Source organism: Epinephelus moara, chromosome 2, assembly GCF_006386435.1.
Source record: "Epinephelus moara isolate mb chromosome 2, YSFRI_EMoa_1.0, whole genome shotgun sequence".
Lineage (NCBI taxonomy): Eukaryota > Metazoa > Chordata > Actinopteri > Perciformes > Serranidae > Epinephelus > Epinephelus moara.
The window spans coordinates 40,388,799-40,401,298 of NC_065507.1; the positions used below are offsets into that span (position 1 = coordinate 40,388,799).

At 42.4% G+C, this 12,500-nt stretch overlaps 1 protein-coding gene across 1 annotated transcript in view; it reads right to left on the reverse strand.

Annotated features, from left to right (window-relative positions):
* LOC126397119 (seizure protein 6 homolog) overlaps window positions 1–12,500 on the reverse strand; it is a 475,464-nt gene that overhangs the window by 95,007 nt on the left and 367,957 nt on the right. The window contains exons 8-9 of the mRNA XM_050055639.1: window positions 9,017–9,211; window positions 4,820–4,958 (exon numbers count right to left, since the gene is read on the reverse strand). Of these exons, the coding sequence (XP_049911596.1) occupies window positions 4,820–4,958; window positions 9,017–9,211 (334 nt within the window). The remainder of the gene's footprint in view (window positions 1–4,819; window positions 4,959–9,016; window positions 9,212–12,500) is intronic.

Here is a 12,500-nt window from a genome sequence, read left to right on the forward strand (position 1 = left end):
TGAGCTGATTTATTGACACAGCATGCTTGTAGGCTGCTGTAACGTTAGGTTTACAGAGGAAATAACGGGAAATAACGGGATGTGACTTAATGGGGTGAAAATATCGTTAGTGAAACAGAAACAAGCGTTAGTTAGGGGACAAGAGTCAAGAGTCACAAAGACTCACGTAGGCTATGTTAAAAGTTACTTAGGCTACAACCGGTGTATTTACTGTAGGCTATGTATCCGGGGTCCTTCACCTGTGGAACGAGTAACGTGACCACTAACTTGTCCCCAAACCAACGCATGTTTCTGTTAGGCCTATGTGAAGACTGCTTCATAATACATCCTCTGTATTATGAAGGATGTCAGACTGGCCAATCAGTGGCAGAGCTGGGCCCGGAGTCACAAACAGCGCTGGGCCCGGAGTCACAAACAGCGCATTTCGACTGACACAGAACCAAATCGTCAGAACACCGGCACAATTAAGTAGGCTACTTTCAATGGCATGAAAGACAATCTGACATTCTGATTGTTGTTGGTTATTTCCTTAAAAAACTATGACTTTATCCTCGTAATATTATGACTTCAATCTCATTAAATAACGACTTTAATCTCATAATTCAACTTTATTCTCGTAGCCTAATATTATGACTTTTTCTCAGTTATGACTTCATTCTCGAAATCTCCGAATTTTTTTTTCTTCAATGTGGCCCTAATACTCCGTCGTAATTTCCAATATATAGGCTACACATTATAATAAAGATATGGGATATAGTTAAGATGGCACCACCCGAGTGGCAGCTGGTTACAGTAGTTCCGACCCCCCTTCGTGTGGTTCTGAGCGAAGCAGTGGCTAATGTGGCACCTTTCCTGATCTCATAATTACGAGATCCTTATCTCGTAATTATGAGATCCTGATCTCGTAATTATGAGATCCTTATCTCATAATTATGAGATCTTACGAGAAAAGATCTCATAATTACGAGATCTTTTCTCATAATTACGAGATCAGGATCTCGTAATTACGAGATAAGGTGTCTAATTTTTTTTTATCCAGTGAATGCAATGCGCTTCCGTAGCGTGCAAATGACAGCACAGAGTAATTTTTCACTGAGACTGCCATGGACAATGAATGATGATAAAGAATGAACCCTCATACCTGAAAATGTAGTTTCTCTCTGCCTCTGTTTGTTGTTTAAATTAAGTGAAACTAATGCTGAGCTCAGTGCAGGGTTGGTGACAAAGAAAGAGGATGCTAGGCCTGGCAACCAGCCAGTTGAGTGACAACATTTCAGGGGGACATTTAAGCTCACCAAGGTTTTAGGTAGCTTGCTTTTCTTATAATTGGCAACCAAGGTATTCAGTTTATGTGGTGGCCTGTTAGTGGTTGGTACACCTGAAAGTCTAAAAATTACAGGAAATGACATCCTGGTATTTCCAGGGAAATCTGGTCTGGTCTCATTTCCTGAGAAACATACCTGTGGGATCTTTCAGTTTTTAGCATCTGTGTGCTGTTGTCTCTGTTTCAGTACATACAATATTCTTCAGCATGCAAATGCACACAAAGACAACTTCTCCACATTTCTCTACATACTATCCACAATTTTTAACATTTGCATATAAATACGCAGACTCCTCTGTGTCAAAATGGTGACTGAACTCAGTATCATCCACCTGCAGAGCCAGAGAGCTACCATTTTAGATGTGTGCATGTGTGAGTTCCAGAGCCCCTGTTTTAGACGTTCACTTGTCAATCATCTTGTTATGTTGCCAATTAGAGGCTCATAATCCCATGTATTAGTTTTTAATTCAGTTAGTCACTTTACAGTAGTGGGAGTCGTCAACATTTCATCTAGCTAGCTTTGCTAGCGCTAGCTAGCATCTGATTATCAACTCCCCAATCATAATGGAATATAGTAACTTCAACCACTGCTCATTTTAGAAGGACCATTGCAAGAAAGCGTGTTCTTTGTTTAAATTATCGGACAATTAACAGACAATGAATCATAGTTGTTTCTGGCTGCCAGCATTAGCTAGCGTAGCTAGCATGCTAGCTTAGTTAGCTGAAAATTTGTCTATTTACACTTCAAAATGTTGATTAAAAACGTTGCCATCAGTTGATCCTTTGTCTAGCGTTAATGCTAAAATAGATGGTCTGGAGGAACATGTCCACCTGTCCAGAAGGTAGGGGCACAAAACCCCTAGGGAAAAATATGACACAGTCCATGGGTCCACATCCAGTGGTGTGTGGACACTGGAAGAGAGCCTACATTCCCCGCAAATGTCCCGCCCTCCATTTGGTTCCTCAATCAAAGGAGCAGAACACAGCCTGGGTCAGCAGGGTTTTCTGGAGGCTTCTTAGGGGCTCAGAGCTACACCGCTTATCATATTTTTCCCTAGGGGTTTCATGCCCCTGCCCTCAAAACAGGTGGACTTGTTTCTCTGGACCATCCATTGTAGCACTAATCCAAGTCAAAGCATCAACAGACAGCAATGTTTTTAATCAACATTTTAAAGTGGAAATAGACAACTTCTCAGCTAGCTAATGCAGGCAGCCAGAAACAAGTATCAGTGATTAATTGTCTATTTGATAATGTAAACAAAAAACACATTTCCTTGTTGCGGTCCTCCTGAAATGAACAGTGGTTAAAGTTGCTATATTCTGCTATGATCCACGATTAAGGAGTTGATAGGCAGACAGCGTAAGCTAATGAGCTAGTGCACTAGCAAGTGGAAAACTTAAATACTTCCACTTTAAGCAAGCAATTGCGAACACAAAGCTAACGTTATTTTTACAACAACGATAAAATATAAATTTAGAGATCTCCATTCATACAACAAAAAACTAAGGGTCCGGTATGCACATGCACACAAAGACAACTTCTCCATATTTCTCTCCGGCTCTGCATGTGGATGTTTCTGACTGAACTCCTGACCTTTTCATTGGTACCTCACTTGAGGGAATGGGAGCTTCCATACTGTCAGTCTAGGCTTTAATAGGCAACAAGGGCCTGGAGGAAGTGCCTCTCATACTTCATTTGGCCTCATAGCCAATAAATAAACAGCGATCGGCTCGATGGCTCATGGGTCTTGTAGTCAGTGACACTCCTCACCTGCAGAGGAGGTTTCAACTCTTTCTTGGCATTATAGACTATATGTACATAAATGATAAACAAATAGTTCCTGTCTTAAGGGGAAAAAAACAGTTTTTCTTGTCTATTTAGGTTTTCAAGGAATGTTTACATTCAGTGAGCTCTTAAATAGACATTTCTGTCTGTGTTTTTTCACTCAAAATCAGACATTCAACTTATTATTTTACTCTCTTTTTTAAGCGCCTGGACAAAACCTGGTGATATATTGTTATCTACTTTATCTATGTTTATATGTGAGATTTCATGATATGGCCCCATTGTGTTTTCCAGCTAATAAGCCCCAGATCTAGTTCACTACACCATCTTATTCAAGAAACATACACACACACACACACACACACACACACACACAGTACACACACAGATATATATATGTGAAGCACTTACAGAGCCTCTGACTATTGGGGAAAAAACTCCAGACTGTTACCCTTCAAATGAGATCATGCATGTCCATGTACTAAAAATGGAACAAGAATAGCTGTCAATTAACTTTGGGTATGTCTTGAATAGGCGTTTCAGGTGAATTTAGGTGAATTTTACAGAATGCTGAATTTAAGTTTACTTGTAATGCAGCTGACAATAAACTACAATTTAAAGTTGTTGTCAATGAGCATGATCCAGGGTTTTACAGAGTTGACCAGTATCAGTTCTCTGTCTGGTGATAGGGTTGAAGGTTAATGTAAGGATGTGAAAGGGTTCATCTGATCATGTTCATATACTTTTACTCATTTATTATATACTACTATGTCATGGCAGGTGTACAAATGCTTAAAGTTGTGGGTTTGAAATAAAAATGGTAACAAATATATGCAGGTAAAAGGATGACAGCACATGTAATCTTCTTTTTTAATTTGGTTCTATATGTACATGTTTTTAGGCTGTTGTATTGTCTAAATGTTTTCACAGGATACCTTCACTTCTACTGAAATCAGCTGCTCTGCTAAATGAACAGCAGCAATTACTTATGTTGACAGACTTCCTTTCAGAAACCTGGGGAAGCCATTAATCAATGCTTCTTAAAGTACAACAAGAGCACAGGTGCTGTTCAGAGAGAGGGAAACAAAAAGAGAAAAAAAACTGAGCTCAGATGTAACCTATGCAAATGAGCCCTCCTTAATTTGCTTGCAAATGGCAAATGATTTTCTACGGCTGACTGACTTATCAGGCTCTGACACGGCAGGGTGTGTTGTTCTGTGTCTTCACCTTGGCACTGCAATCACAGAAAACACACACTCCCATGCTGTACACTTGCACCCTCCACTCCACACAGCAGCCATTACAGGAGCGGGGGGTGGAGTGAGACGAGTGGTGGTGGTGGGGGACTGCCAAACAAACCCTCCCTGATATAATTAGTTTTCTCTGCTGCACCTAATTAACCTTTGTCTGTGTGGCACTTACGCATCTCATTCACAAGCCGAGCGCTCTTTCATTAGCAGCGTGTTGTGTTTTTAATGCGTTTTACCAGTCATGGGGAGGTAGCTCTTTGTAATCTGCAAACTGCTTCTGTGGTGCTGTTTGAAGCTGAGCACTGGTGTACGTATGAGCACGGGAGATTAAGTGGGTTTTGTGATGATTAGATTCAAAGAGGCCAAGGGAAGGGTTTGTAGTGATGTGGTTTCATACATATCAAAGGGCAAAGGGTGAGGAGGCGGATCAAACTGCACATGTGGAGGGTGGATACTTACACTTGAATGTCCACCATGATTCTCTTGTCCTCCTCCACGTGGATTCCCCAGATACAGTCCTGGCCTTTATCGTAGGCTTCAGGCCAGTTAGGAGACAGCACCACTCCAGCTGAGTCTGTGATCTCGCCACTACACACAGCTGAAACAAACACATACACGACCATGGATATTAAAGGGGTCGTTCAGAATTTTTTAAAGTGGGGTTGTATGGGGTGCTTATTTATAGACAGTATATAACAAAGAGTAGATGGCTGTCAGCAAGCCTACAGTTTAGAGAAGCAGGCCTGAGTCTGACATGGAAGTGCTTCATAGCTGGAGAAGTAATAACCCGTGCAGCGTCCTTGTGCACTCAGTATGGGAAGCTATTGCATCGTATGTTGTAGTCTGTGATTCAGTAGGCGCTGTAATCGTACAGTCTGCATATGTTGTTGTACCCAGGTTTATTGGATCCATGTCATACAGTGTAGCATGCACTAAACGTATTGCTAAAATCTCAGTCTGTAGGAGGCATTAGTTTGGATTCACTAAAGTGACACAGTAACACAAACTAACTAACTGATCAGGGAAGCAGTAGACATGAAGCTCCTGTGTTCAGTGAGCCAAAATTAGTGTTTTTTGTCAATGGAGTCTGGTGGCTTTGGTGATAGTACAGATTGGGAACTGACGTTGTTAACAGCTTTCCCTTTGAAACAGGCTGTCTGACATTATGGTGAAGCAGGGAAAATACTCTCAATATAGCGTACATTTTAACTGATACTGATTTTTTTAGTTGGGACTTTTTTTAGGTGGCTAAAATACATTTTGTTGCTGACCCCTCCACAAGCAGTACATTGTTCATCTTCCATGTCAGATTCCAGCCTGCTTCTCAGAACTGGGGACATGCTGACTGACATCTACTGTATGTAATACACTTACAGTGGATAAGTACCCCATACAACCCCAGTTCAAAAAAAGGAAATGGTGAGGGTACAGTTCATTATATCAGCACACATACAACAATATGGCTGGATGGCAAAATTGTGGATATAATTCCTAACTTTGATACTCAAATAATACATGTTTTAATATCTTTGTGAAATATAGATGTTTTTCTACAGATTTTATTTTTATTTAATAAAAGAAGCCAAAACTTTTAAAATGTGGAATGCCATCTAAACACAAGCGAATAGAGCGTAAAACTGGCAACATTTTGATTAAAATCAGAAACTGCCTAATTAAAGAACTAGAAAACATGATTGTGAATCTAACCAGGCATTCAATGCCTTACAGGTTTAAAGCCTGGTTCCTCAACAGGGAGTCTGGGACCCCTTGGGGGTCTATAAAGTGACAGCAAGGGGTCTGCCAAACTCTTGTTTGATAATTTTTTTTTGATAATTGAAGTAAATCCATCCCTCCATCCATTTTCATCCACCCTTCTGGTTGCAGGGGCAGCGGGCCAAGCAAAGCACCCCAGACGCTCTCCCCAGCAATGCTTTCCAGCTCTTCCTGGGGGACCCCAAGGTGTTTCCAGGCCAGATGAGACCCTTTGCATGTTCTGGGTCTGCCCTGGGGCCTCCTACCAGTGGGACATCCCCGGAACACCTCTAATGGAAGGCGCCCAGGAGCCATCCCAAACAGATGCCCAAACAACCTCAGCTGACCCCTTTTGACGCAAAGGAACAGCAGCTACTCAAAGCTCCCTCCAGATGTCAGAACTCCTCACCCTATCTCTAAGGCTGGGCCCAGCCACCCCACAGAGGAAACTCATTTTGGCCGCATGTATCCGCAATCTCATTCTTTTGGTCACTACCCAGAGCTCATGACCATAGGTGAGGGTTGGGACATAGATAGACCAGTAAATCGAAAGCTGCCCCTTCCTGCTCAGCTCTCTCTCCACCACGAGTCCGGTGCAGCGCCCGCATCACTGTAGAAGCTGCACCAAACCACTGATCTATCTCACGCTCCATTCTCCTCTCACTCGTGAACAAGACCCCGAGATACTTGAACTTAGCCTGGTTCCAGACCATAGACCCCGCCCACTCAACTGAGTAGGCTTGCATCTCTGGTCTGGCATACTGCAATGAATTTGCGATTTATCTCGTCCAAACGATGGACGGACCAATGAACGCCGGGGGTGGGGGCGGGTCTAGCGATTAGCCAATCAGCGCCACGCTGATGTCAAGCTGTACGCCAGTGGGTAACTGGTGAGGATAGCAACAATGGCGACCGCTACAGATCCTACAGACCACATTAACGATGCTATCGAGGTATTTCGCCACTACTCGCGTTAATGGAGGACCAAATGAAGGAAGCTGCTAAACTGGATTAACGGTGATGCAGCTGGGCGTGCACAACGACGGAGACATTTTAAACGGGCAATGCTCGCTTGTTTTCGGCACCCCCGAGGCATGGATACTAATGACGTCAGATTCTGGGTGAGTCGTTGATCTCTACTGATTGGTTAGGGAAAAATCAAATTCCCTCCCCCTTGTAAATCGCCTTCAATGGAGGCAATGTCAGACTGAAGGTTCTGGGAGCTTCAGTCTGACGCTCAGGCTAACTTGAACTCCCTCGCTTGAGGGAGTAACTCTCTCCCAACCCGGAGGGGGCAATCCACCGGTTTCCACCATAGCCTCAGATTTGAATATGCTGACTTACATATGGCCCGCTTCACACTCGTCTACAAATTGCCCCAGTGTATGCTGGAGGTCACGGTGTGATGAAGCCAACAGAACCACATCATCTGCAAAAAGCAGAGATAATTCTGAGGTCCTCAAACCGGATCCCTTCCTCCCCCAAGCTGTGCCTTGAGATCCTGTCCATAAATATCACAAACAGGACCGGTGACAAGGGGCAAACCTGGCAGAGGCCAGCACCCACCGAGAACGTGTTTGACTTTACACCAAGTATTTAGATGCAGCTCTCACTTTGGTCATACAGGGACTGGATGGCTCATAGCAGCAACTCCGGTACCCTGTAATTCCGCAGTACCCCCCACAAGACTCCCCGAGGGACACGGTCGTAAGCCTTCTCTAAGTCCACAAAACACATGTAGACTGGATGGGTAAACTCCCACGACCTCTCCAGCAGCCTCACAAGGGTAAAGAGCTGGTCCACTGTTTCACAGCCAGGATGGAATCCGCATTGCTCCTTCTGAATCCAAGGTTCGACAATCGGTCAGAGCCTCGTTTTCAGCACCCTGGAGTAAACATTTCCAGGGAGGCTGAGCAGTGTGATACCCCAATAATTGGAGCACACCCTCCAGTCCCCTTTTTTGAAAATGATCGCCACACAACACTGAAAAGACGCGTCAACCAAGGCAGCCCAACAATGTCCAGAGCCTTCAGCATCTCAAGGCAAATCTCAACATCCATTGCCTTGCCACTGGGGAGCTTCTTGACTACTTCAGTGATCTCTGAGTCCTTCCCCATAGCCTCCCCAAACGCCTCCAACATCTGGGTTTTTGCTTTAGTGACCACCACAGCTGCAGCCCTTCTGGCAAACTGGTAATTGTCTACTGCTTCAGGTGACCCCTGGGCCAGCCAGATCTGAAAGGCCTTGCTCTTCATCCTGACAGCCTCCCTCACAGCGGGTGTCCACCAGCAGGTTCTAAGGTTGCCGCCACAACAGGCACCGACAACTTTCTGACCACAGCTCCTAGCAGCAGCCTCCACAATGGAGGCTTTGAACATGGACCACATGGATTCCATGTCCCAAACATGGGGACATGTCTGCCATACTTATTTTTACCTGTACCTGAGGAGGGCTGAGCATTTTAAATAAAAATCATCAAGCAAGGGCCGACACCTATTTGGATTTCCGCCCCCTTAATTTTCGTTGATGTCTTATTTCCCCCTGACAGCACTGGGCACCGACGTATCATGCCGACGTGAAAGGGCAGCTTTTTTGTCGGGTGCCTGGCGCCAGAAGTCAGTGACCAAGCGCCAGTTTTCGACAACTTTGGAGTGAGACCGGGTTGATGTTCACTTACCCAAACACCCACTGTGAGTAAAGTTTGACCCAACCTGCAACAACAGCCCTGAGTACTGCTCATATGTCCCTGAGCGAGATAATGACCCATTGTCTGATCATTTTAAGTGAATCATATCGTGAATCGCTTAATTAAAAAATAATAATAATAAAATTTACATGAATAAAAACAGGATGCATTAAATGCAGATGGGTGACTTCTTTTCAGCAATATACAGACATACAGACCTCTGCATGCAGGCTCGGTCTCGTTCCACTGGGGATTGTTGGGGTCCATGCATTCAATGGTAACAGATCCCTGTTCCAGAGTGTAGCCAGGGTCACAGGCAAACTCCACCACAGTTCCCACTGCCCAAGTGTTGTCACTGCTGGTCAGGTTACCGTACTTCACAAAGGGTTCGTAGCAGTGGCCTGCTGCAAAGGCTGTGGTACAAAGACATTTTCAGAAAAAAGGACTTTGCGTATACCCAAAAAGCAAATGAGAAGCTATGCTTGCCAAATGAGTTAGCGTCTCCATAAATGATTTGGCTAAGAGATCAGATTATCAACTTGCATTTGGAAACATTTGGTTAGTCATAAGATTTATCTCAAGGCCCCAGTTTCCTGTGAGCTACAGAAAAAAAAGTTATACATGTTTCAGGGAAATTTTTCACAACATATGCAAAAAAATCTAGATATTCAATCTAAAGTTACTAAACTTATATTTTAGTTAAACAACAGTGAAGGCGACTGAAAGACACGCTAGGATGAGATATAAAATGTGTTACGTGAACACAGGATGCAGATGTTGTCAAGTAGTGGATTCTTTTGCACTCCAAATCCAACCGTAAAGTATTAAAGTAGACACATTAGGGCTCTGTTGGTTAAAGTGTCCATAAAGATCTGGTCTGGCTTACAGCAGGTGTTTGGAGGAGCTGATGTAAAAGTTGTTATTACCTGCGATGAAGATGGATTCTAATCATTTGTAATACTTGTGAGAGTCATTCAATTATAGCTCTAAAGGTGGCGATCCACCAAACATTTAACATCAGCATGTAGACACTGTTGTTGTGGGCATGTTAGCAGTAGCCTAATTAAGATATTGTGTGTTAAGTATATTTGGTAACAATCAGAAAGTATACAACATATAGTGTATATATCAAATAGTTATAGTTTCTTTTAAAAAGATTAATCAACAAATATCACATATGCCTTGCAGAGGAACATAATCCTGCATGGCATCCAGGATGCATATTTGTGTTTCCTAGGATAGCAAAGGCTTGAGCCACCTCACTCTCCCTCTGATTGGCTAGTACGTGTTGCCTTTGTTGCTTGGGTTGGTTAGGCTTAGGCAAGAGGAGTGGGTTTTGTTAGGGTTACTGTAATAATGTCAGGGTGAGCCAGTCAGAGGCAGAGTATGTCAGAGTAGGGCGGATCATGCCTTCGCTATCCTAGGAAATGCTAATTCACGTCCTGGACACAATGGTTACATTTTAGAATTTGAATGTATGTATGAATGTAATCTTTAAGATGAATTTATGAATTCCAGAAATGTGCCATAGCTCTGAATGCACACATTCTTTTGAGACTGTGCAGAAAGAAGAAGAAGAAAGACAACAGAAGAAAAACACTTGAGTAGCAGTTAGAAACAGCTGAATGAATCCTCTGAATGAGGCTGCTCACCAGGGTTGGAATGGTTTGTCAGGATAACAGAGGAAACATCCAATCTCTTAGAGACTAGCTGAACAGCATTATGTCCTGTTAATGGCCATAATGAGGTCCGTTGCTCCCTTTGGACTTAATCCCATTTGCGGCAGTGAAGCAGGGGCCTAAGCAGATTACACTGATTGTATTTCCAAGTGGTCCTCATGGACCAGGGACGAGCCGTTTATCTGATAGTGAATGCTGAGACAAATGTGAGGGCAAAAGATAAGAGAAGCTAAGTGATATTTCACCCTAGCTATTAGATGAAACTTACTATAAAATAAATCATATAAATTCCAATGCACAAGGTTACACTGGTAGAAGATGGAAGTTAAATTGTTCCCCAAAGACTGTCCTTGATTCTTTTATTCTCAAGCAAAAGCAAAACGTATAAAGCAGCTTTAAGATTTACTGGTGGAATCTACTAAGAGCCTCCATTAAATGGCTGTAAAAACAACAAATATAAAAGACAAAATAAATAAAGAGAGGTACTTTGCACATGGTTATGGATGCATTTAAATGCACCCAATAATGTGTTTATTGCAAAAACTGCAATTAAGGCAGCAATGAAAGTTCAAAAAAGTCTTTTGATTATCTAGTGAGTAATTTAGAAATGGGGCTTTTGTTCTGACAAAAAAAAAAAAAAAAAAAGTTTTTTCCCCCTCTCTCTCAAATTCCACTGAGGAGTCATTAAGATTTGCCTCAACCAAGGTTCCTCCCCTTGGACCAAATTAGGATTTTTAGCCATGCTTATGGAACTGTATGGCTCTAGGAATGTCAGTGTTTGTGGATTGGTATCTCGGACAGTCTTTCAGTCCACCACCTTGGTTTAGGCTTAAATATCTAAACAACAATAAGGTGAGTTATCATGCAGTGTTGTACAGCAGGCTATTCACATCCACTGCCTATACGTATAGACCGAATCAGCGTGATGTTGCTCCAACAAAAACAATCACTTCTAGGTAAAAAACTGGCAATTGATTACAATTGCCTATAAGTAAATTTGGGAAACTTGTTTCTGCTGTCATATTCAGCTGCAACTGTAACATAACTGTAACTGTAACTATTTATCTGTAAAGATGAATAATTAAACATGGTGGTCTGACATATCTGATGTTATTATTTTATGTACTTTACTGCTTTGCTATTGTCTTTGATAAACCAAATCTATGTGTTGCTGTAGATGGCTCCTTAGCAAAACCTGTGTTGATTAATATAGGTGAAAACACATGCTACATTTGACGAATCGGCACCATGGTAGAGCAGCAACTTAGTGTTGTCTTAAGTAATGGAGTCTGGTGGCTTGAAAATATTGAAAATATTCTAAATATAGCGTACACTAAAACTGACAAATCACTAACTAATTAAGGCAGAGTTTGCTCAGCACCCTTTAATTTTATATACATGACAAGGATTTTCTACCCGCAAGTTATTTTAAATAAACATTGTGATTCGGTCTAGTATACCTACAAAGAGTAATCCACCAGAATGGTTGAAAAGACTCCCTTGACCAGGTCCTTTCTCAGTTCATTTTCTTTCCAAATAAATACAAATAAATATGGTGAATCTGCCAAAGTGAACCCAGCAGATACCTGCCACCTGACCATGCCCACCTTACCTGCCGGGTAAGGGGCGGAGACTCTAAATTGTTTGTTCACCCCTCAGTTCATCCTTTGCACTCCCTGCCAGCACTCCAGTATATCCAGGTATCCTGATTTGTGTGCGTCTTCAAGTTAACGTGAGTGGTCAATTCATCATTTTGATTGTTTCATTTGTATGCCTTTTGTGGTGGCTTTGCTGACATGTGCTCTGCTACCCTAATCTCTTTGTTCCTAGACATGTGCCAGGAGCCATGTAAGATTGTTTGTTGCTTGACCATTTTACTGTTTAGTTGTGGATTGTATATTCACACATACTTATTTGTTGTTTACTGTTTGATTGACCACTCCGTTGTTTGATTGTAATTATATTGTCTCTTTGTTTATCTCTTTTCTGATGCAGCACACGAAAATAAACCGTGACAAAGACA